Source organism: Pristiophorus japonicus, chromosome 17 (genome assembly GCF_044704955.1).
Source record: "Pristiophorus japonicus isolate sPriJap1 chromosome 17, sPriJap1.hap1, whole genome shotgun sequence".
NCBI classification, from domain to species: domain Eukaryota; kingdom Metazoa; phylum Chordata; class Chondrichthyes; family Pristiophoridae; genus Pristiophorus; species Pristiophorus japonicus.
The window spans coordinates 30,922,545-30,948,506 of record NC_091993.1 but is presented as its reverse complement, the minus strand read 5'-3'; the positions used below and the strand labels follow the sequence as shown (position 1 = coordinate 30,948,506).

The 25,962-nt window shown below is 49.5% G+C and overlaps 1 protein-coding gene across 1 annotated transcript in view; it reads right to left on the bottom strand.

The window, feature by feature from the left end:
* Positions 1-25,962, bottom strand: part of LOC139227644 (A disintegrin and metalloproteinase with thrombospondin motifs 7-like) — a 182,576-nt gene that overhangs the window by 124,415 nt on the left and 32,199 nt on the right. Inside the window, exons 4-5 of the mRNA XM_070858560.1 lie at positions 9,651-9,847; positions 3,594-3,677 (exon numbers count right to left, since the gene is read on the bottom strand). Coding sequence (XP_070714661.1) covers positions 3,594-3,677; positions 9,651-9,847 — 281 coding nt within the window. The remainder of the gene's footprint in view (positions 1-3,593; positions 3,678-9,650; positions 9,848-25,962) is intronic.

The window sequence follows — 25,962 nt, the reverse complement described above, 5'->3', positions numbered from 1 at the left end:
GGTCAGAGAGCCCAGGGTCAGTGGGTCAGTGAGCCCAGGGCCAGTGGGTCAGTGAGCCCAGGGTCAGTGGGTTAGTGGGTCAGAGAGCCCAGGGTCAGTGGGTCAGTGAGCCCAGGGTCAGTGGGTTAGTGGGTCAGAGAGCCCAGGGTCAGTGGGTCAGTGAGCCCAGGGTAAGTGGGTCAGCGAGCCCAGGGTCAATGGGTCAGTGGGTCAGTGAGCCCAGGGTCAGTGGGTCAGTGAGCCCAGGGTCAGTGGGTCAGTAAGCCCAGGGTCAGTGGGTCAGTGAGCCCAGGGTCAGTGGGTCAGTGGTTCAGCGAGCCCAGGGTCAGTGGGTCAGTGAGCCCAGGGTCAGTGGGTCAGTGAGCCCAGGGTCAGTGGGTCAGTAAGCCCAGGGTCAGTGGATTAGTGGGTCAGAGAGCCCAGGGTCAGTGGGTCAGTGAGCCCAGGGTCAGCGGGTCAGTGGGTCAGTGAGCCCAGGGTCAGTGGGTCAGTGAGCCCAGGGTCAGCGGGTCAGTGAGCCCAGGGTCAGTGGGTCAGCGAGCCCAGGGTCAGTGGGTCAGTGAGCCCAGGGTCAGTGGGTCAGTGGGTCAATGAGCCCAGGGTCAGTGGGTCAGTAAGCCCAGAGTCAGTGGGTTAGTGGGTCAGAGAGCCCAGGGTCAGTGGGTCAGTGAGCCCAGGGTCAGTGGGTCAGTGAGCCCAGGGTCAGTGGGTCAGTGGGTCAGCGAGCCCAGGGTCAGTGGGTTAGTGAGTCAGTGAGCCCAGGGTCAGTGGGTTAGTGAGCCCAGGGTCAGTGGGTCAGCGTTAAAGGCGCTATATAAATGCAAGCTTCTGTTGTTGTTTTATTCCCTCGAGTATAGACGATTAAAGGGGTGATCTAATTGAGGTGTTGAAGATAGGGTAGGTAAGAGATTTTACTCTTCACTGATGTCAGTATTGGGTGGGATGTATGACCAGTTAGGTTAAAATTCCCCCTTGCCCCGTAACGTTAACGTTTAAGATTGCTGACCTACTGTCAGAACGAGTACATGGGCCTGAAACACTAACCCTACATTCCTCTCTCTCTCTCTCTCTCTCTCTCTCTCTCTCTCTCTCTCTCTCTCTCTCCGCTGAGCCGCTGACCTTGCTGAGCGCTTCCAGCATTTCTCCCTTTCATTTCGGATTTTCCAGCATCCGCAGTATTTTACTTTTAGTTTGAACACTTTGCGTACTTTGTTAGTCATGGCTACTGTAATGTATTTGCTTCATGGGTCCTTTTGCTTAAGAATTCACAGCAACACATCGCTATTAATAACTAGCTGGTTTATTAGCAAAGGTTTAACAATCACACTGCACATTACCAGTTCATCCACCAGGCTCACAACCACCTGCCTCATCGTGGATGACCTAGGCCCAACTGGCTGGGGTTTTATTGAGTCTTGTGAACATCACGTGACTGGCTAAGCCACTCCCAACTCAACAGCTCCACCAATCTGTGAGCATACTTACAAGTGCATACTTTACAATGAAGGATAGAAATAGTTTCATTCTGTGCAAGCTGGATAAGAACATAAGAAATAGGAACAGGAGTAGGCCATACGACCCCTCGAGCCTGCTCCGTCATTTAATACGATCATGGATGAACCAATCATGGACTCAGCTCCACTTCCCTGCCCGCTCCCCATAACCCCTTATTCCCTTATCGGTTAAGAAACTGTCTATTTCTGTCCTAAATTTATTTAATGTCCCAGCTTCCACAGCTCTTGAGGCAGCGAATTCCACAGATTTACAACCCTCTGAGAGAAGAAATTTCTCCTCATCTCAGTTTTAAATGGGCGGCCCCTTATTCTAAGATTATGCCCCATAGTTCTAGTCTCCCCTCTTAGTGGAACCATCTTCTCTGCATCCACCTTGTCAAGCCCCCTCATAATCTTATACGTTTGAATAAGATCACCTCTCATTCTTCTGAATTCCAATGAGTAGAGGCCCAACCTACTCAACTTCGATCTGAGCAGGCCCGTGGTTGAGCATGAATCCTCTGGGCTAGACAGGGGGATAGAATCGCCAGTCTTCTGCTCCTGATCATTGCTAACACACCAAGGTGGGGAATCAAATAATGAAACCAGGCAGATATAAAACGTAGCTGCCATGCTACGCTGTTGGAGTTTACCTGTGATGAGCGAAGCTTCAACAAGGCATGCTACACAAGACAACACGTTCCTACAATCAGACAGCACAAGAAGAGGCCGTTCGGCCCATCCTGATGGTGTTGGCTTTCTGGGAGCACTTTAGGAAGGATGTGAAGGCCTTGGAGAGGGTGCAGAAAAGATTTACGAGAATGGTTCCAGGGATGAGGGACTTCAGTTACGGGGAGAGACTGGAGAAGCTGGGGTTGTTCTCCTTGGAGCAGAGAAGCTTGAAAGGAGATCTGATCGAGGTGTTCAAAATCACGAGGGGTCCGGACAGAGTAGATAGAGAGAAACTGATTCAATTGGTGGAAGGGTCGAGAACCAGAGGACACAGATTTAAGGTGACTGGCAGAAGAACAAAAGGCGACAGGAGGGAAAACTTTTTTATGCAGCGAGTGGTTAGGATCTGGAACGCACTGCCTGAGAGGGTGGTGGAGGCAGACTCAATCGCGGCTTTCAAAAGGGAGTTGGATAAGTACCTGGAGGGAAAACAGATTGCAGGGCTCCGGGGAAAGGGCGGGGGAGTGGGACTGGCTGAGGGGCTCTTGCAGAAAGCCGGCACGGGCTCGACGGGCCGAATGGCCTCCTTCTGTGCTGTAACCATTCTGTGATTCTGTGATCCAATCAGTCCCACACCCCTGCTCTTTCCCCACAGCCCTGTCGTTTTTTTTTTCCCCCTTCAAGTATTTATCCAATTCTCTTTTGAATGTTACTATTGAATCTGCTTATTGAATTGTTGAGTAGGGTAGCATTGGATGGGGGAAATCGCAGAAAGGCTAGCTCGAGTCACAATGAGCTGATTGCTGGAGCTCACGAATGACTATGCTCAAACTACAGACCTCGCTCAATGTTTTTCTGAACATGCGTTTCATTTTTCACATGAAAAAAAAGAAATGACATTTTTCCTAAATATATTCAGCCAAATTCAAAGAAAGACTTGCATTTATATAGCGCCTTTCACGGCCATTGGTCATCCCAAAATGCTTTACAGCCAATGAAGTACTTTCGGAGTGTAGTCACTGTTATAATGTGGGAAACGCGGCAGCCAACTTGCGCACAGCAAGCTCTCACACACAGCAATGTGATAATGACCAGATCATCTGTTTTAGTGATGTTGATTGAGGAATAAATATTGGTCCCAGAACACCGGGGATAACTCCCCTGCTCTTCTTTGAAATAGTGCCGTGGGATCTTTTACATCCATCTGAGAGAGCAGACAGGGCCTCAGTTTAACATGTCATTTGAAAGACAGCACCTCCAACAGTGCAGCACTCCCTCAGCACTGTACTGGAGTGTCAGCCTAGATTTATGTACTCTGGAGTGGGACTTGAACCCACAACCTTCCAACTACCAAGGCAAGGGTGCTGCCCACTGAGCCACAGCTGACACAATGCTGATTCAATCAGAACACACGCAGATCATTCTCACCTCATCTTCCTCCAACAGCACAAGACGAACAATAATGATGTGCACGGAATTCCCGATACTCGCATCACGGAACAACCCTGCGACCTGCGGAGAGAGGCGTGGAGAGCTGGTGAGAGAGGCGTGGAATACTACAACAACAACAACAAGCATTTATATAGCGCCTTTAACGTAGTAGAACGACCCAGGGCGCTTCACAGGAATGTTGTACAACAAAATTTGACTCCGAGCCGCATAAGGAGATATTAGGGCAGGTGAGCAAAAGTTTGGTCAAAATGGTAGGTTTTAAGGAACAACTTAAGGAGGAGAGAGAGGTAGAGAGGTGGAGAGGTTTAGGGAGGGAATTCTCGAGCTTGGGGCCCAGGCAGCTGAATGCACGGCCACCGATGGGGATGTGGGTCACTGAGTTTACCTGCACCGATCTCCAGGGATCCTGGCTGCTGGAACTCCCTCCCGAACAGCGCTGTGGGAGCACTTTCACCACACGGACTGCAGCGGTTCAAGAAGGCGGCTCACCACCACCTTCTCACAGGGGCAATTAGGGACGGGCAATAAATGCCAGCCTTGCAAGCGACGCTCACATCCTGCAAACAAATTTTTAAGAAACCTTTCCCTCCTACCCCAATCGCCTGAGGGAAAGTGCAGCAAGATTTCTCTGGCCCTCAAAAATTGTCGTGTAAAACTCCACAATCTCATCTCCGCATCCCAACTTGGACTGTTGCTTTTTCCGCTCCCAGAACGACAGGAAACATCTGGTTTCCTGGAATATTTGAGCATCTCTGTCCTTATTTATCTCTATAACTTCCAAAACCAATCCTTCCCAGATATTTATCCAGCTTTGCGACAGAGATACACGACTCGGCGTTAACTGGGTTTGCCGGGAACCGGTTGCGTGTATCCATGAATCCACGCGGGATCTCGCCGGGCAGGATTCAGCCCTAAGTTGGCACTTGGCAGCTCTGACTCTCGGGGGGTGGATTTCCGGCTTCTCTCTGCGCTCTGTTTTGCGCCCTGGAGCGGCGGCAATGGCGGTGGTGAGGTGTTCTGGGCGGGCGGGCAGTCTCCAGTGCCCCGCGGCGATCCTCGGGCCCGGTTTAGCGGCGGCGTGGAGAAGTAACCCCCCCCCCCGGAACTTCCCCGGTTGCGACACCGGCCCAAGGTTTGTCCCTCGCCCGATCCGTCCGCCTCGCAGCGCCCCCCCCCGCAGCGAACGCCCGGGAAATCAGGGCGGGCCAACGATACCGACAGCGGAGAGGTCAGTAATGGACTCCAAAGGTAAATGTGATTGTTTTGTTCTTTTAATTTTTGTTGCGGTTAGCGTGGGCTATGTTTTGGGAATGCCGAAAATCTAGCCCTTGGCCCTGGAGAGGAGGCAGAGGAGATTTCCCAGAATGGTAGCAGGGATGAGGGGCTTCAGTTACATGGAGAGACTGGAGAAGCTGGGGGTGTTCTCCTTCGAGCAGAAAAGTTTAAGGGGAGATTTAATAGAGGGGTTCAAAATCAGGGGGGGCTTTAATCAGATTAAATAAGGAGACACTGTTCCCATTGGCAGGAGGTCGGTAACCAGAGGACACATGTTTAAGATCATTGTCAAAATAACCAAGGGGGGGCGGGTGGAGGGGATGCGGGAGATGAGAAGAGTTTATTTTTTTACGCAGTTGTGATCGGGAACGCGCTGCCTGAAAGGGCGGTGGGAGTAGATTCAGTAGTAATTTTCAAAAGGGAACTGGATGAATTTTTGAAAAGGAAAAATGTGCCGGGCTGTGGGGAAAGAGCAGGGGGAATGGGACGAATTGGATCGCTCTGTCACAGAGCCGGCACAGGCACGATGGGCCGAAAGGCCTCCTTCTGTGCTGTAAGATTCCATGGTTGTGGAATGGTTGAGTTGATAAATACTGAGTGATAGGGACACAGTAATAGGTCTCGGGGAATAATCGGGTTCCTGCTTGTTTTCCTGTGACTGCTGCTGGAAACTGCAAGTGTGCAGGAAGTCAGAGGAGGGCGGGGTCAGACTGGGCTGTGATGTCGCTCATGGTCGAATGTCCTGCTGACAGGCAGCATCAAGACTCACACATGAAGGTTGGCCACAGGGGCAAGGAATGGTGATCAGTGTCTATGGAACCAGGATAGGAGGGTGATTGATCACTGTTGAAGGGAGATGTCGCACTGATGCAGAACTTTGAAATCAAGACATTGCTTAACCAGAAGCCAATGTTGGTCAGTGAGCACAGGGGTGATGGGTGGGCGGGACTTGGTGTGAGTTAGGACATGGGCTGCTGAGTTTTGGATCAGCTCTTCCGACACTACACGTGAGCCCTACTGTTGGGAACAACTTGTATTTATATAGTGCCTTTAACGTAGTGAAATGTCCCAAGGCGCTTCACAGGAGGATTATGCCATAAAAAATTTGACACCAAGCCGGATAAGTGGAAATGAGCGCAGGTGACCAAAAGCTTGGTCAAAGAGGTAGGTTTTAAGTTGCATATTGAAGGAGGAAAGAGAGGTAAAGAGGCGGAGAGGTTTAGGGAGATAGTTCCAGAGCTTGGGGCCTAGGCAACAGAAGACACGGCCACCGATGGTTGAGCGATTATAATCAGGGATGCTCAAGAGGCAGAATTAAAGGAGGGGGACATCTCGGGGGGTTGTGGGACTGGAGGAGATTACAGAGATAGGGAGGGGCGAGGGCCATGGAGGGATTGAAAACAATGACAAGAATTTTGAAATCAAGACGTTGCTTAACCGGAAGCCAATGTAGGTCAGCGAGCACAGGTGAGATGGGTGGGCGGGACTTGGTGTGAGTTAGGACACGGGCTGCTCAGTTTTGGATCACCTCTAGTTTATGTGGTGTAGAATGTGAGAGGCTGGCCAGCTATGGAACAGTGTAGAGGGAGCTTTACTCTATACCTCACTCAGGACTGCTATATTCTGACACTGGGCGCAGAAAGACTTGCATTTATATAGTGCCTTTCACAACCTTTGGTTTTCCTAAAACGCTTTCCAGGCAGTGATGTACATTTGGGGTGTAGTCACGGCAGCTAATTTACACACAGCAAGATCCCACAAACAGCAATGTGATAATAGCCAGATAACGTGGTCGCACTTGAACACAAAGCTTCCCTGTTATTTCAGGATGTCAGCCATGGCTCATTGGGCAGCACCCTTGCCTCTGATTCAGAAGGTCGTGGGGTCAAGTCCCACTCTGGAAACTTAAGCACAAAATCTAGGCTAACACTCCAGTGCAGTACTGAGGGAGCGCCACACTGTCGGAGGGGCAGTACTGAGGGAGTGCCACACTGTCAGAGGGGCAGTACTGAGGGAGCGCCGCACTGTCGGAGGGGCAGTATTGAGGGAGCGCAGCACTGTCGGAGGGGCAGTACTGAGGGAGTGCCGCCCTGTCAGAGGGGCAGTACTGAGGGAGTGCCGCCCTGTCAGAGGGGCAGTACTGAGGGAGCGCAGCACTGTCGGAGGGGCAGTACTGAGGGAGTGTCGCCCTGTCAGAGGGGCAGTACTGAGGGAGTGCCGCCCTGTCAGAGGGGCAGTACTGAGGGAGTGCTGCACTGTCGGAGGGGCAGTACTGAGGGAGTGCTGCACTGTTAGAGGTGCCGTCTTTCGGACGAGACGTTAAACCGAGGCCCCATCTGCTCTCTTGGGTGGATGTAAAAGATCCCAGGGCACTATTTTAAAGAACAGAGAGGTTTCCCTCAGTGTACTCTGGACGCTGCTTGATTAAAATAACTTCTGTTAGAAAGCTGATACCGTCGTCATAAGCTGAAAAACTTGTGTGGGCTGTAAATCCATAATGACCAATTGATGTTTTGAAATTGTTTTTGTTGCTAATATCTCCTGAATTATCATGTGTTGTCACAGAAGCACTCAGCTGTCCAGAACTGTGGGACGGAGCTTATGAGTTAGAACGTCTCCACCTAATTTCTGACAGAAAGTAATAGGGCTTTGATTTCCAAATTATGAAGAAATAGCCACATGCTATTCAGTTTCCGTTTCTCAGACTAATAATTCAGCGGGTCAGCCGTGCCTCAGCGGGGACCCCTCTCATTCATGGGTCACAATGTCGTGGGTTCAAGCCCCACTCCAGAGACCCGAAGCACGTAATCTACGCTGATGCTTCAGGGAGCGCTGCACAGTCGGAGATGGTAAACCGAGGCCCCGTCTGCCCTCTCAGATGGATGTAATAGGTCCCATGGCACTATTCAAAGCAGAGTAGGGGAGTCCTGGCCAATTTTTATCCCTCGGAGAGGTTTGGGCAAGGAATTCCAGAGCTTGGGGCCTAGGCAACAGAAGGCATGGCCACCAATGGTTGAGCGATTATAATCACTGTCAACTGCGAGGGTCTAGGGAGCATCTTCTTCCGTTTCGGATACTTCCAAAAGTTCGTCAACATCCTCCGCCTGGTCCATGATGATGTACAGGCCGTGATCCTGACCAATGGACCCATTACAGACCCAATCCAGGTCCAGACCGGGGTCAAACAGGGCTGTGTTATCGCTCCAACCCTCTTCTCAATCTTCCTCGCTGCCATGCTCCACCTCATAGTCAACAAGCTCCCCACAGGAGTGGAACTAAACTACAGAACCAGTGGGAAGCAGTTCAACCTTCGCCGTCTCCAGGCCAGGTTCAAGACCACCCCAACCTCTGTCATCGAGCTACAGTACGCAGACGATGCCTGGCTCTGCGCACATGCAGAGGCTGAACTCCAGGACATAGTCGACGTATTTACTGAGGTGTACGAAAGCATGAGCCTTACGCTAAACATCCGTAAGACAAAGGTCCTCCACCAGCCTGTCCTCACTGCACAGCACTGCCCCCCCAGTCATCAAGATCCACGGCGTGGCCCTGGACAACTTGGATCATTTCCCATACCTCGGGATCCTCTTATCAACAAAAGCAGACATTGATGAGGAGATTCAACATCGCCTCCAGTGCGCCAGTGCAGCCTTCGGTCACCTGAGGAAAAGAATGTTCGAAGACCAGGCCCTCAAATCCATCACCAGCTCATGGTCTACAGGGCTGTAGTAATACCCACCCTCCTGTATGGCTCAGAGACATGGACCATGTACAGTAGACACCTCAAGTTGCTGGAGAAATACCACCAATGATGCCTCCGCAAGATCCTACAAATCCCCTGGGAGGACAGATGCACCAACATTAGCGTCCTTGTCCAGGCCAACATCCCCAGCATCGAAACACTGACCACACTCGATCAGCTCCATTGGACAGGCCACATTGTCCGCATGCCAGACACGAGACTCCCAAAGCAAGCGCTCTACTCGGAACTCCTTCATGGCAAACGATTGCATGCAGAAGACAAGCGCAGGCAGTAGAAAGAGCGTACGGTAAACCTGTCCCACCCTCCCTTACCCTCAACCACTGTCTGTCCCACCTGTGGCAGGGACTGTGGTTCTCGTATTGGACTGTTCAGCCACCTAAGGACTCATTCTAAGAGTGGAAGCAAGTCTTCCTCGATTCTGAGGGACTACCTATGATGATGGTGATAATCAGGGATGCTCAAGAGGGCAGAATTAGATGAGCGCAGACATCTCGGGGGGTTGTGGGACTGGAGGAGATTACAGAGATAGGGAGGGGCGCGGCCATGGAGGGATTAGAAAACAAGGATGAAAATTATGAAAACGAGGCATTGTTTAACCGGGAGCCAATGTAGGTCAGCGAGCACAGGGGTGTTGGGTGAGTGGGACTTGGTGCGAGTTAGGACACGGGCAGCCGGGTTTTGGATCACCTCAAGTTTACGTAGGGTGGAAAAAAGGATGCTGGCCAGCAGTGCGTTGGAATAGTGCAGTCTACAGGTAACAAAGGCACGGAAATAACCCTCCGAGATCTCTGCGCTCCTCCAATTCTAGACTCTTGAGCATCCCGATTCTTAGCATTCCAACATTGAAGGCCGTGTCAATGAGAGAGACTATCCAATTCTCACTGTTAACACCCGTGACCTTGATCAACACAAACACTCCCCCAAAAATGTACTTTGTAAAGTAATTTAAAATGCTCCATTGAAATGGACGGAATGAATACTTAACAGTCACTCACCATGTTCATAACAGTCAGTACATATGCTTCGATGTTTTCACTTCCGTGATGCTCCACCATTTTAGAATCAGCCACGACCAGAGTCTCCACCCATTTCTCCTTGCTGATCGAACGTTGTTTGATCCTCCGCTTTCGCTGTTGCTTCTTTTCCCACTTTTCCCGTTTCTTTTCCAAATGCTCCAGGTTTTTCAGGGAATCTAAACAGTTCGCGAGAAGGAACATAAGAACATAAGAAACAGGAGCAGGAGTCGGCCACACAGCCCCTCGAGCCTGCTCCGCCATTCAATAAGATCATGGCTGATCCGATCATGGACTCAGCTCCACTTCCCCGCCCGCTCCCCATAACCCTTGACTCCCTTATCACTCAAAAATCTGTCTATCTCCGCCTTAAATATATTCAGTGACCCAGCCTCCACAGCTCTCCGGGGCAGAGAATGCCACAGATTCACGTTCAGATGAAGGAATTTTAATGCGACATTTCTCAGCATCAATGGGATCAATCAAGGAACGTAGGAGGAGGCCACTCAGCACCTGGCGCCTGTTCCGCCATTCAATGAGGTCATGGCTGATCCGTATCTTGACTCCATTTACCTTCCTTAGCTCCGTTACCTTTTCCTATCAAAAATCAAATTATTAATTGACCCCCAGCATCGACTGCTTTTTGTGGGAGAGAGTTCCACGCTTCTCCCATACTTTGCGTGAAAAAATGTTTCCCAACTTCTCTCCTGAATGGCCTGGCTCTGATTTTACGGCTTATGTCCCCTTGTTCCTAGATTCCCCCCACCACCAGGAAAAAAGTTTCTCTCTATCTACCCGATCAATTCCTTGCAAAATTACAAAAACCTCAATCAAATCACCCCTTAACCATTTATATTCCAGGGAATACTCGCCTAGTTTATGTAATGAGACTGAAGTAATGAAGGCTGAGTCAGCTTTGGAATGGAATTGCTGATGTAAAGTTGTCACACTAGGTAACCAGTGGAGGTGCTGCAGCGCCACCATAGGCAGGAGGATGTAATTACAGTGTGACACGTTTACATAGACAGTTCCCATTATAAATGTGGACACTGGAATCTATAATGGAGATATAACAATGCCACAATAGAGTTTCTCTCTCAAGAGAGCGACCACAGATCTGGTAGCCAAAGGTGGGATAAAGTTATTTTATTTGTCAGACACCTAATGCTGATGCATTCCAGTCAGATACATTGACAGCACACGGATCACACACCAACACTGTACGTCCTCAAATCGTTGGCATAACCCTTCTCAGGACTAAATTCTCATTGGTACAGTACACAGTGTCTGCCTTGGCTCAGTGGGCAGCACACTCGCCTCTGAGTCAGAAGGTTGTGGGTTCAAGTCCCACATATGAGGAGAGAGTGGATCGACTGGGCCTTTATTCACTGGAGTTTAGAAGGATGAGAGGGGATCTCATAGAACATATAAAATTCTGATGGGACTGGACAGTCTAGATGCAGGAAGAATGTTCCCGATGTTGGGGAAGTCCAGAACCAGGGGACACAGTCTAAGGATAAGGGGTAAGCCATTTAGGACTGAGATGAGGAGAAACTTCTTCACTCAGAGAGTTGTTAACCTGTGGAATTCCCTGTCGCAGAGAGTTGTTGATGCCAGTTCATTGGATAGATTCAAGGGGGAGTTAGATATGGTCCTTATGGCTAAAGGGATCAAGGGGTACGGAGAGAAAGCAGGAAAGGGGTACTGAGGTGAATGATCAGCCATGATCTTATTGAACAGTGGTGCAGGCTCGAAGGGCCGAATGGCCTACTCCTGCACCTATTTTCTATGTTTCTATGTTTCCAGGGACTTAGGCACAAAAATCTAGACTGACACTCACAGTGCAGTACTGAGGGAGTGCTGCACTGTTGGAGGGGCAGTACTGAGGGAGTGCCGCACTGTCAGAGGGGCAGTACTGAGGGAGCGCCGCAGTGTCGGAGGGGCAGTACTGAGGGAGAGCCGCACTGTCGGAGGGGCAGTACTGAGGGAGAGCCGCACTGTCGGAGGGGCAGTACTGAGGGAGTGCCGCACTGTCAGAGGGGCAGTACTGAGGGAGTGCCGCACTGTCGGAGGGGCAGTACTGAGGGAGCACCGCACTGTTGGAGGTGCCATCTTTTGGATGAGATGTTAAACCGAGGCCCCGTCTGCTCTCTCAGGTGGATGTAAAAGATCCCATGGCACTATTTCGAAGAAGAGCAGGGGAGTTCTCCCTGGTGTCCTGGCCAATATTTATCCCTCAATCAGCATCACCAAAAAACAGATTATCTGGTCATTATCACATTGCTGTTTGTGGGAGCTTGCTGTGTGCAAATTGACTGCCGCGTTTCCCACATTACAACACTGACTACACTCCAAAAGTACTTCATTGGCTGTAAAGTGCTTTGGGACGTCCGATGGTCATGAAAGAAACTATCGAAATGCCTTTTAGAGTGGAAGCAAGTCTTCCTTGATTTTCAGGGACTGCTATAGAAATGATATAGAAATGCAAGTCTTTGTTTTGTATTCAGGTACACATTTTACAGGTGTAAAAAGTGGGATTCTCAAAAACACTGGAAGGCTGTGTAACTATCAAAGTCTCGGAACCATGGAACATACCCTGCTAGTCTGTGCCTTCTAAACTGTGTGTGGAGAGAGAGTGAGACAGGGAGAGAGTCCCTGTGAATGAGAGAGAGAGAGACAGAAAGACAGAGGGAAAAGGCAGCAATTCAGGACGACAGAAAAAGAACAAGTCTAAGCAAGAGGGAAGGACACGGGGCAGCGAGAAAGAGAAGGTGTGAGCAGAGAGCGAGAAACTGAGTATGTACAACAACAACTGGCATTTATATAGCGCCTTTAACATAGTAAAATGTCTCAGAGGAGGGGTTGTGGGACTGGAGGAGATTACAGAGATAGGGAGGGGCGAGGCTATGGAGGGATTTGTAAACGAGGATGAGAATTTTGAAATCGAGGCGTTGCTGAACCGGAATCCAATGTACATCACAGAATGAGGATCATAAATCGGTTCCGGTGCAATTCAAATACTCCCCAATTCTCACAGGGTTAATCCAGGGCCCATTTGATGAGGTGCTTTTTAAAAAATTACCTATTTACTTATTGGCATTAATAACCAACTCCACAGGTCACTGACCTGCACTTGGTTCATTCAACAGTTTCAGTTCAAATTTGCCGGCAGCTTTAACGCTCTGTCTCCATAAACATCAGGGGCTTCGAACCAAAGACTTTGGGCTAGAAATTCGTTATAGCCTGGTCGCTGACTTTAGCGCCAAGTGATGTTAACGCTTCCAACCGTGATATTCACTTTAGCGCCCCAAGAAGGGAGTGGAGTGTTAAGGGAAGCGTTCCACACCCCTCTCTGAGCGCTAACCCTGATTCCTGGAGCGCTATCGCGGGTACGCGGCCGAAGTTCTGCCGCTAGGAAACTGACATCCCAGCGCCTAAAGGGGAGGTTGGCTGGACTCCTCGAAAAGTTACAGAAAAACCGAGGCAGCTAAACCACAGTGTGCAGCATCGAGGAGAGAAGCAATAACGGGGGGGGGGGGGGGAAATAATCTTAACTGCCCACCTGCTCTCCCTCGGACACATCGCCCCAGCAGCTTCTCCGTGACGCCTGCAGTCCCTGTCGGGATCAGCGGCGGGCGCTATGGGGGCGTTGCACACTTGGTGACATCACCCAGTGGGCGGGGCTAGAGAGCGTAGCGCAAACCGTCGGCGCCGCCGCTAAACCTTCGCTGGAGTTTGCGGGAGGCGCTGACAGCACGGCGCTCGGGCCGTAAGCGCTTAGCGGCGCGGTCTGGGCTAACGGGTGGCGTTGAGCAAATGAATTTGGCCCCCTCAGGCTGTGACATGAGGCTATGGGGTACGAGGCATGCATGCTTGACGACTTTGTCTGAAATTCCTCTCCACACTTGCACAGCCATTTATTTTCATTTGGGTTAACTACTCCCCCGGAAAATAGCTCAGGGAGGCATTTCGGATGTTGTGCGCGATTCCCCCGCTGTGTAATGTCACGGACTTGGGGCCGCCACACAACCCAAGGAGGGAGATTCAGTGTCAGACCCTATCCACACCGGAACAGTTTGTGAGGAATTGCCATTAACTTGACGTCCTCTTTGGATTTTTTCTTGACATTTCTGTTGACACACAGATTTTTTTTTTTAAACTTTGACCTCTTGCACTGCTAGTCTCCTCCCCTGTTGTGCGAAACCTTGACAAATCCCTGGTTGGGCCCCGCCTGGAGTACTGTGCCCAATTCAGGGCACCACACTTCAGGAAGGATGTCAAGGCCTTACCGAGGGTGCAGAGGAGATTTACTGGAATGGTATCAGGAATGAAAGACTTCAGTAAGGTGGAGAGACTGGAGAAGCTGGGATTGCTAGCCTTAAAGCACAGGTGGTGAAGGGGAGTTTAATGGAGGTGTTCAATGATACGTCCTTACTATACAGTATAAATGCACACGAGGCCCATGCTTGAGAGAAGGTCAGTCGGTGACCTGTCCTTTATTCCTTAGCACTCAAGTGATGAAAGTGGGTGGAGCTTCCCCTTTTATACCTGAAGGTCCAGGTTAGGAGTGTCTCCCACAAGTTCACCACCTAGTGGTCATTGTTCTCACAGTGTACAACTTAGGTCAGATTATACATGGGTTACAATGCTGGTTGAATACATGACATTCAAAATCATGGCAGAGTTTAGATAGGAGTAGACAGAGAGAAACTTTCCAGTGGCAGAAGGGTCGGGAAGCGGAGGACACAGATTTAAGGTGATTGGCAAAAGAACCAGAGGCGACATGAGAGAAAAATCATTTAGGCAGCGAGTTGTTGTGATCGGGAACGCGCTGCCTGAAAGGGCGGTGGGAGCAGATTCAATAGTAACTTTCAAAAAGGAATTGGATAAATACCAGAAGTGGAACATTTGCAGGGCTGTGGGGGAAGAGCGGGGGGGGGGGGGGGGGGAGTGGGACTTTCAGAGAGCCAGCGCAAGGCGTGATGGGCCGAATGGCCCCCTTCTGTGCTGTATCATTCTACGGTTGCTGAAGGCCCGAGCTCGCGCCGAGGCACAGCTCCTCGAGCAGCAGCTGCCCTCGAGCGCTTCTCCCAATTGCCCCAATCTCCTAAACTGTGACCATGTAGGGGAGAGGAGGGGGGTTAATGCTGAACCCGACTTTCGAGCTGGGGGTCATGGGCTGCCGTTCAGTGTCAGGAACTTCTACTGACTTTCCCCTTCCCCGGCCGTGGACACTAAGGCCACTTGTAGTGACTCCTGCCACTCCAATAACAACAACTTGTATTTATATAGCACCTTTAACGTAGTAACACGTCCCAAGGTGCTTCACAGGAATATTATAAGACAAAACAAATAAATTTGACACCGAGCCACATAAGAAATTAGCACAGGTGACCAAAAGCTTGGTCAAAGAGGTAGGTTTTAAGGAGCGTCTTGATGGAGGAAAGAGAGGTAGAGAGGTGGAAAGGTTTAGGCAGGGAGTTCCAGAGCTTGGGGCCCAGGCAACAGAAGGCACGGCCACCGATGGTGGAGCGGTTATAATCAGGGATGCTCACGAGGGCAGAATTAGAGGAGTGCAGACATCTCGGGGGGTTGTGGGGCTGGAGGAGATCACAGAGATAGGGAGGGGCGAGGCCATGGAGGAATTTGTAAATAAGGATGAGAATTTTGAAACCGGGAGCCAATGTAGGTCAGCGAGCACAGGGATGATGGGTGAGCGGGACATCGTGCGAGTTAGGACACGGGCAGCCGAGTTTTGGATCACCTCTAGTTTACGTAGGGTAGAATGTGGGAGGCCAGCCAGGAATGCGTTGGAATAGTCAAGTCTAGAGATAACAAAGGCTTGGATGAGGGCTTCAGCAGCGGATGAGCTGAGACAGATGCGGAGACAAGCGATGTTACGGAGGTAGAAATAGGCGGTCTTAGTTATGCTACGGATATGTGGCCGGAAGCTCATTTCAGGGTCAAATATGACACCAAGGTTGCGAACCGTCTGGTTCAGCCTCAGACAGATGCTCGGGACAGTGATGGACTCGGTGGTTAGGGAATTCTGTTTGTGGTGGGTCAATGGTCTTCCCAATATTCAATTGGAGAAAATTTCTGCTCATCCAGAACTGGATGCCGGACAAGCAGTCTGACAATGTAGAGACCGTGGAGGGGTCGAGAGAAGTGGTAGTGAGGTAGAGCTGGGTGTCATCAGCATACATGTGGAAACTGAGGCTGTGTTTCCGGATGATGTCGCCAAGGGGCAGCATGTAGATGAGAAATAGGAGGGGGCCAAGCATAGATCCTAGGGGGACACCAGAGGTAATGATGCGAGGGCGGGAAGAGAAGTCATTGCAGGTGATTCTCTCTCCAGCTGATCATTTCCTTTGTGCCGATATTACTGGGAGACGGGCTTGAACTTTGCTGATCCACGTGACCAATTCACATCAATAGAGACACAATAGGGTAAAGCCCAGAATACCGCAGTCCCGGGGAAGGGGGGGCGGAGTGGGGCGGGGGGAGGAGCTGCACTCAAAGGTGACACGACCCACAGAATCAGGGTTGTAAATCCCATCTCCCTTCAAGCGCGATTTCCCACTGAGATTGCAGGAGCACTGACCACATTAGCTCAGGAATAAATTCTGGTGCATTGATTGTGTGACAATGCAGCGCCTTCAATCCTGCAGCTCTGCCATGACACTGATAACATTAAAAAAAACAAATTTAAAAATATTTAAATTAATCATTTAAAAATTATGAGAGGGAGAAAAATGACCGCTAATATTCATGATAATTGTTAGTAACTGATTATTTTTTTTAAAAGATGTACAATTGTGTTTGTGTTTGTGTGAGAGTTTGTGTTCCTGTGACTCTGTATGTGTACACAAGTGTGCATCAGTGCCAGTGTGCATATGTGTAAGGATATGTGTGTGACTCTGCCTGCATTGAGGGTGTATGCGTCTGAATGTGTGTGTGTTTAAGTGTGTGAGAGTGTGTCCATTGAATGTGTGTGTGTTTAAGTGTGTGAGAGTGTGTCCATTGAATGTTTGTGTGTTTAAGTGTGTGAGAGTGTGTCCATTGAATGTGTGCGTGTTTAAGTGTGTGAGAGTGTGTCCATTGAATGTGTGTGTGTTTAAGTGTGTGAGAGTGTGTCCATTGAATGTGTGTGTGTTTAAGTGTGTGAGAGTGTGTCCATTGAATGTGTGTGTGTTTAAGTGTGTGAGAGTGTGTCCATTGAATGTGTGCGTGTTTAAGTGTGTGAGAGTGTGTCCATTGAATGTGTGCGTGTTTAAGTGTGTGAGAGTGTGTCCATTGAATGTGTGTGTGTTTAAGTGTGTGAGAGTGTGTCCATTGAATGTGTGTGTTTAAGTGTGTGAGAGTGTGTCCATTAAATGTGTGTGTGTTTAAGTGTGTGAGAGTGTGTCCATTGAATGTGTGTGTGTTTAAGTGTGTGAGAGTGTGTTTGTGTCTGTGTGTGTTCATTTGTCAATAAAAATGTGAAGAGTTGTAAAGCAGGTTCCCAACTTGTTATCACCTATTTCACAATATTGCTAAGGTCTACCCCAGTGTGTCGGAGAAAGAGAATGAGTGTGCACGTGTGTGTGAGAACACCAGAGAGTGGTGTATTGGTGAACGTGTGTTCTAAGTTACTTGACCACTATATTCATAATGAAGTCTAACTTAAGTAACTGCATTTTTAATGAGAGTGTCACGTACAACAATCTGTACAGCAAGCCTTAGGCCAGAGTGGAAAGCTCACTGGCTTGAAGTGCAGCCTTTAATTATTAACTGTAAGCTGCTCTCCCAGCACTAGCTGGGTCCTTTCTAAATACAATTGCAGACAGGATAAGCTACCCCCAGCACCTTCCCCATTGGGGTCCGACACAGGGGCTTGAACCTGACTCCTCCAGGACCCCCCCCCCCACATGTCCCTGACCGTTAGTATACCATCAGCAGGTTATTGAGGTCTTGGGAACCCTCTTTTATTTAGTGTCCTGACTCCACCAAGTACTGTTCTTTAGTCCTCACTGCGTTGGAACACAGAGCTACTCAAACCTACTCAATTAATATTTCTTCTGATGCCCGGCGTGATCTCTCACCATTGTTTTATTGCTTCCCAGCACCGATTACACAAACAGAAATACATACTGCTCGGGTTCGACGTGCATAAACCCGGGCTAGGGGCAACTGGACCCGGGTTTATATGTGTACAGTCAGTGCAGTGCTGAGGGAGCGCTGCACTGTCGGAGGGGCAGTGCTGAGAGAGTGCCGCACTGTCGGAGGGCCAGTACTGAGGGAGCGCCGCACTGTCGGAGGGGCAGTGCTGAGGGAGTGCTGCACTGTCGGAGGGGCAGTACTGAGGGAGTGCCGCACTGTCAAAGGGGCAGTACTGAGGGAGCGCTGCACTGTTGGAGGGGCAGTGCTGATGGAGCGCCGCACTGTCGGAAGGGCAGTGCTGAGGGAGTGCTGCATTGTCGGAGGGGCAGTATTAAAGGAGTGCTGCACTGTCGGAGGGGCAGTGCTGATGGAGTGCTGCACTCTCAGAGGGGCAATGCTGAGGGAGTGCTGCACTGTCAGAGGGGCAGTACTGAGGGAGCGCTGCACTGTCGGAGGGGCAGTACTGAGGGAGCGCTGCACTGTCGGAGGGGCATACTGAGGGAGTGCTGCACTGTTGGAGGGGCAGTACTGAGGGAGTTCCGCACTGTCGGAAGGGCCATACTGAGGGAGCGCTGCACTGTTGGAGGGGCAGCACTGAGGGAACACCGCACTGTTGGTGGTGCTCTACTGAGGGAGTATTGCACTGTCGGAGGTGCCGTCTTTCAGATGAGACATTAATCCGAGGCCCTGCCTGCCCTCTCAGGTGGACGGAAAAGATCCCACGGCCACTATTTTGAAGAAGAGCAGGGGAATTATTCCCAGTGTCCCACCCAATATTTATCCATCAATTCACATCACTAAAAAAAATTATCTGGTCATTGCTGTGTGTGGGAGCTTGCTGTGCACAAATTAGCTGCTGCGTTTCTTACATTACAACAGTAACTACACTTCAAAAAGTACTCCTTCAGCTGTAAAACGCTTTGGAACATCTGGTGGTCATGAAAGGCGCTATATAAAGGCAAGTCTTTCTTTCTTACAAAGAGGTAGGTTTTAAGGAGCATCTTGCAGGAGGAGAGGGAGGCGGAGATGTTTAGGCAGGGAATTCCAGAGCTTGGGGCCCAGGCAGCTTAATCGAGGCTTTGCTTAACCGGACGCCAGTGTAGATCAGCAAGCACAGGGGAGAACTCCCATTGCTGTTCTTCGAAATAGTGCTGTGAGATATTTTATTTACCCGCAAAACAGCAGCAACTGCACTTTAAACGTCAGTTGTTATGTGCTTTGGGACATCCCGTGGATGTGAAAGGCGCTATATAAATAAACATACGTCTTGCATGGAACTACTATCAGACAAAAGATTTGACATCAAGCCAAATAAGGAGAATTTAGGGTAGGTGACCAAAAGCTTGGTCGCAGAGGTGCGTTTTAAGAAGCGGAGAGGTTTAGGGAGGGAGTTCCAGAGCTTGGGGTCCAGGCAACAGAAGGCATGGCCACCAATGGTTGAGCGATTATAATCAGGGATGCTCAAGAGGGCAGAATTAGAGGAGCGCAGACACCTCGGGGGTTTGTGGGGCTGGAGGCGACTACAGAGATAGGGAGAGGCGAGGGCCATGGAGGGATTTGAAAATAAGGATGAGAATTTTGAAATCGAGGCGTTGCTTAACTAGGAGCCAATGTAGCTCAGCGAGCACCGGGGGTGATGGGCGAGCGGGACTTGGTGCGGGACACGGGCTGCCGAGTTTTGGATCACCTCTAGTTTACGTCGGGTAGAATGTGGGAGGCCAGCCAGGTGTGCAATGGAATAGTCAAGTCTAGAGGTAACAGAGGCATAGATAAGGGCTTCAGCAGTGGATGAGCTGAGGCAGGGGCGGAGATGGGCGATGTTACGGAGGTGAAAATAGGCAGTCTTAGTTATACCGCAGATATGTGGTCGGAAGCTCATTTCAGGATCAATGTAGGAGGGGAGAGGAGTATCATTCGTGAGTGAGTGTGTGTTTTATTTAAGGACGCTTGCGCTGCTGTTAAATCTTGGATTCTAACACTATTCGGACCCCCATATACAATTTTTACAGTCCAGTATTTTTCCACTCGCGGGTTAGTTTGCGCCGTGATAGTGATGCCATCAGGTTCCTAAACGTGGTCAGACACAGTGAGGGGGTAATTTTAACCGAACCGCCTGGTGAGAGACTAACTGGACTGGGTCGACTGCTGGTGTTATTTCCTGGCCGTGCTAAAACCGGGGTGCGATCCGATCCCTTGGGTTTCCCACCAGCCGGCTTGGGTTCAAATGACCCCTCCAATGTGGTGGTGACATCTAGTGACAGACATCAGTATTGCAGCGGTCTGTGTTCTGTTATACTGACGGACTGTCCAAGAAAGAAGCTGCATTTATATAGTGTCTTTCACGACCTCAGCACATCCCAAAGCGCTTTGCAGCCAATGAAGTACTTTTTAAAGTTTAGTCACTGTAGGAAATGAACCAGCCTATTTGCGCACAGCAAGCCCCCACAAACAGCAATGTGATTATCACCAGATAATCTGTTGATTGGGGGATAAATATTGGCCAGGACACCGGGGATAGCTCCCCTGCTCTTCTTCGAAATAGTGCCACGGGATCTTTTACATCCACCAGAGAGGGCAGAAGGGGCCTCGGTTTAACGGCGAAAGAAGGCACCTCCGACAGTGCAGCACTCCCTCAGCACTGGGAGTGTCAGCCTAGATTTCTGTGCTCAAGTTCCTGGAGTGGGACTTGAACCCACAACCTTCTGACTCAGAGGCGAGGGTGTTGCCCACTGAGCCAGGGTTGACTCATGAGGATTAACACCGTAGACCCTTTCCGCTCCTCATACAACACGTCCGATATTAATTTCTACTGAAGTGAAAAGAACTGAATCTGGGGCGACCATGCAATAACGCAGGGAAGGCAAGCAATTAAGAAAGCAAATGGTATGTTGGTCTTTATTACAAGAAGATTTTAGTGTAAGAGTAAAGACATCTTACTGCAATTATATAGGGCCCTGGTGAGACCACACCTGGAGTATTGTGTACAGTTCTGGTCTCCTTACCTAAGGAAGGATATACTTGTCACTGAGTGTAACGAAGGTTCACCAGACTGATTCCTGGGATGGGGGGATTGTCCCATGAGGAGAGATTGAGTAGACTAGGCCGATATTCTCTGGAGTTTAGAAGAATAAAAGGTGATCTCATTGAAACATACAGAATTCTTACAGGGCTTGACAGGGAGGATGTTCCCCCCGGGCTGGGGAGCCTAGAACCAGGGGTCACAGTCTCAGAATAAGGGGTCGGCCATTTAGGACTGAGATGATGAGAAATGTCTTCACTCAGAGGGTGGTGAATCTTTGGAATTCTCTACCCCAGAGGGCTGTGGAGGCTCAGTCATTGAGTATATTCAAGACAGAGATCGATAGATTTTTGGATATTAAGGGAATCAAGGGATATGGGGAGTGGAGTTGAGGTCGAAGATCAGCCATGATCTTATTGAATGGTGGAGCAGGCTCGAGGGGCCGAATGACCGACTCCTGCTCCTAATTCTTATACATCGCCTACGCATTTCCAATTTCACCCCATATCCAAATTCACCTCCAACATTCCAACTGTGTGATTTGCTACCATAGACATAGTAATGGAGGAGGTAGAGGAGATACTGGATGGGATAAGAATTGATAGAGGAGGTACTAGAAAGGCTGGCTGTACTTAAAGTACATAAGTCACCAGGACCGGATGGGATGCATCCGAGGACACTGAGAGAACTGAAGGAAGAAATTGCGGAGGTACTGGCCGTAATCTTCCAAACCTTCTAAACGGGGCTGGTGACAGAGAGCTGGAGAATTGCAAATGTTACACCCTTGTTCAAAAAGGGTGTAAGGATAAACCCAACAACTACAGGCCGGTCAGTTTAACCTCGGGAGTGGGGAAGCTTTTAGAAACAATAATCAGGGACAAAATTAACAGTCACTTGGACAAGTGTGGATTAATTAAGGAAAGCCAGCACAGATTTGTTAAAGGCAAATTGTGTTTAACCAAGTTGATTGAGTTTTTTCATGAGGTAACAGAGAGGGTCGATGAGGGTAATGCAGTTGACATGGTGTACACGGATTTCCAAACGGCGTTTGATAAAGTGCCACATAACAGGCTTGCAGCAAAGGTGAAGCCCATGGAATAAAAGGGACAGTGGCAGCATGGATACGGAATTGGCTCAGTGACAGGAAACAGAGAGTAGTGGTGAACGGTCGTTTTGCGGACTGGAGGCAGGTATACAATGGTGTTCCCCAGGGCCCGGTACTGGGACCACTGCTTTTATTGAACTATATTAATGACTTGGATGTGGGTGTACAGGTCACAATTTCAAAATCTGCAGATGACACAAAATATAGTGAACAGTGAGGAGGATAGTGATAGACGTCAGGAAGACATAGACAGGCCGGTGGAATGGGCGGGCACGTGGCAGATGAAATTTAACGCAGAAAAGTGTGAAGTGATACATTTTGTTAGAAAGAATGAGGAGAGGCAATATAAACTAAAGGGTACAATCCTAAAAAGGGTGCACGAACAGAGATACCTGGGGTGTATGTACAGAAATCGTTGAAGGTGGCAGGGCAGGTTGAGAAAGCGGTTAAAAAATTTACAGGATCCTGGGCTTCGTAAATAGAGGCACAGAGTACAAAAGTGTGGAAGTTATGATGAACCTGTATAAAACACTGGTTTGGCTCCAACTGGAGTATTGTGTCCAATTCTGGGCACCACACTTTAGGAAGGATGTGAAGGCCTTAGAGAGGCTGCAGAAAAGATTTCCGAGAATGATTCCAGGAATGAGGGACTTCAGTGACGTAGATAGACTGGAGAAGCTGGGGTTGTTCTCCTTGGAGCAGAGAAGGTTGAGAGGAGATTTGATCGAGGTGTTCAAAATCTTGAGGGGTCAGGACAGAGTAGATAAAGAGAAACTGTTCTCCATTGGGGAAGGGTCGAGAACCAGAGGTCACAGATTTAAGGTGATTGACAAAAGAACCAAAGGCGACATGAGGGAAAATCTTTTTACGCAGCGAGTGGTTAGGATCTGGAATACGCTGCCTGAGAGGGTGGTGGAGGCAGACTCAATTATGGCTTTCTAAATGTAGTTGGATAAGTTCCTGAAGGAAAAGATTTGCAGGGCTACGGGGAAAGGGTGGGGGAGTGGGACTGGCTGAGAGTGGGCATGGGCTCGACAGGTCGAATGGCTTCCTTCTGTGCTGTAACCATTCTATGATTCTGGTGAATCAGAATATAAGAAATAGGAGCAGGAGTCGGCCATTTAGCCCCTCGATCCTGCTCCGCCATTCAATAAGATCATGGCTGATCTGATCATGGACTCAGCTCCACTTCCCTGCCCGCTCCCCATAACCCTCGACTCCCTTATCGTTCAATGCTGATGCTGCCCGATCCGCTGAGATGTCAAGCATCTTCTGTTTTTATTCCAGATTGCAGCACGCGCGGTATTTTGCTCCTGTATATCTTTCCTGGGATGTGGTGCCCAGTTTTCCAGATGGGGTCTGAACGTGTCTCTGTACAGCTGAAGCCTAGATTGGGAAGAAGTGTTTGTGCACCAGAGAGAGAAAGTAACTGGCAGATCAGGAGCTCAGTGAGAGAGCGTTGGGAAATGCAAGCTAAGAATTGAACAAGAGGCCGAGGGCTGCAGGCTTGAGTCTTGTAAAGCGTCAGGCAGATGTCCCAGGCGATGCTGTGGCAATGATGAATTAATGTGGATGTGTAATCTGATGTGGCGTCTGTCCACCTGAGGCTGCGTTGGGAGTTTTCTGTCCTCCCAGCTCATATCTCCCCTCACAGGACGCTGGCACCATTCACGGCATGGACACACGGGGATTGTGCACAAGCACAGGGCCTCTGTGCTCATCGCACAGCTCAGCAACTATTCCTTAACTCTGTGAGTGCTCAGCTCCACACATTACATAAGAACATAAGAAATAGGAGCAGGAGTAGGCCATAACGGCCCCTCGAGCCTGCTCCGCCATTTAATACGATCATGGCTGATCCGATCATGGACTCAGGTCCACTTCCCCGTCCGCTCCCCATAACCCCTTATCTCCTTATCGGTTAATAAACTGTCTATCTCAGTCTTAAATTTATTCAATGTCCTAGCTTCCACAGCTCTCTGAGGCAGCGAATTCCATACATTTACAACCCTCTGAGAAGAAATTTCTCCTCATCTCAGTTTTAAATGGGCAGCCCCTTATTCTAAGATCATGCCCTCTAGTTCTAGTCTACCCATCAGTGGAATTATCCTCTCTGCATCCACCTTTTCGAGCCCCCTCATAATCTTATACGTTTCGATAAGATCACCTCTCATTCTTCTGAATTCCAATGAGTAGAGGCCCAACCTGCTCAACCTTTCCTCATAAGTCAACCCCCTCATCCCCGGAATCAATCTAGTGAACCTTCTCTGAACTGCCTCCAAGGCAAGTATATCCTTTCGTAAATATGAAGACCAAAACTGCACGCAGTTTAGCAAAGCCTCAGGTTAAAGCCCCGGCCTGCATCGCGTTAGTTGCTCAGGGTTGGGTTGTGGGTGGTGCTGGCCTCAGTGCCGCTAGACTAGAGAGGCTCACGCTCCCAATCGTTTAAATAGACTCATTGAATGCTAACGGCACGAAGTTATGATGAGTTTAATAAAACACTAGTTCGGACCCAGCTGGAGTATTGTGTCCAATTCTGGGCACTGTACATTAGGAAGGATGTGTAGGCCTTGTCGAGGGTGCAGAGGAGATTGACCAGATGGTTCCAGAGATGAGGGACTTCAGTTATGTGGACAGACTAGAGAAGCTGGGTGTAATGTATTTGCTACAGGGATACTTTCTTAAGAATTCACAGCAACACATTGCTATTAAAGACTAGTTGGTTTATTAGCAAAAGTTTAACAATCACACTGCACATTACCAATTCATCCACCAGGCTCACAACCACCTGCCTCATCATGGATCTCCTAAACCCAACTGGCTGGGGTTTTATTGAGTCTTGTGAACATCACATGACTGGCTAAGCCACTCACAATGCAACAGCTCTACACACCTGCGAGCATACTCGTAGGTGCAAACATTGCACTGGGGTTGTTCTCCTTAGAAGAGAGAAGGCTACGAGGAGATTTGATAGGTGTTTGAAATCATGAAGGATTTAGATAGAGTAAATAGAGAGAAACTGTTCCCAATGGCTGAAGGGTCGATAATGAGAGGGCCCAGGTTTAAGCTGATTGTCAAAAGAACCAAAGGCGACAAGAGGAAAAACTTTTTTACGCAGCGAGTGGTTAGGATCTGGAAAGCACTGACTGAGAGGGTGATGGAAGCAGATTCAGAAATAGCCTTCTCAAGGGAGTTGGATAAACACTTGAAGGAGGGAACATTGCATGGATATGGGGAACGAGCGGGGGAAGTGGGACTAACGGGACTGCTCTTCGAAAGAGCCGGCGCAGACTCGATGGGCCGAATGGCCTCCTTCTGTGCTGTACCGTTCTATGATTCGATGCAGTGTCTCACCCCCTCACTGGCTTCCCCCCCGCCACACAAAGCACACACGTGGTCACTAAGCAAAGGGCAGATTCAAACTCAATAGTGGTGCCTCCTGTTGTCCAATAGCCAGCTAACGCACACCATCTAATTTAACACAGCGATGGCTTCTTACAGGAAGTATTACAGGCAATTGGCCCACGTAACCATGCCCCCAGCAAGAGCCAGCCCTTTCAGCAGAGGACGGTTGTGCAAAAACACAGCATGACAATCGAAACACGGGTTGCGATGAAATCTTCGCAGGGGGTCACCATACACCACTAGCTTTCCTTCGCTCTGCAACTGTGTGACTGCACAGTCCTGCTCACATTTCAACAGGAACTGGGATTCATGACCAGAAGCAACTCACGTAATGAGTCACAAAGAGCGGGTCGTGCCAACCCGGATTATGTCAGCGTCCATGCCTGCCGCTTATTACAGCCATGTATTGTGCAATGTTGGGGAAAGTCTGACAGAAGACAGTGCCGATGCAACTTCCATACAGGGCAATGGTTTCTGGAAGAGCTGCTGTAGTTTATTAACCACTCGGTATTTATAGGAACAGGACTAGGCCATTCAGCCCCTCGAGCCTGTTCGCTCCACTCATTTAGATCATAGTCAATCTGTATTCATATCAGAGGTCAGCCTGCACAGGGCTGAATAGA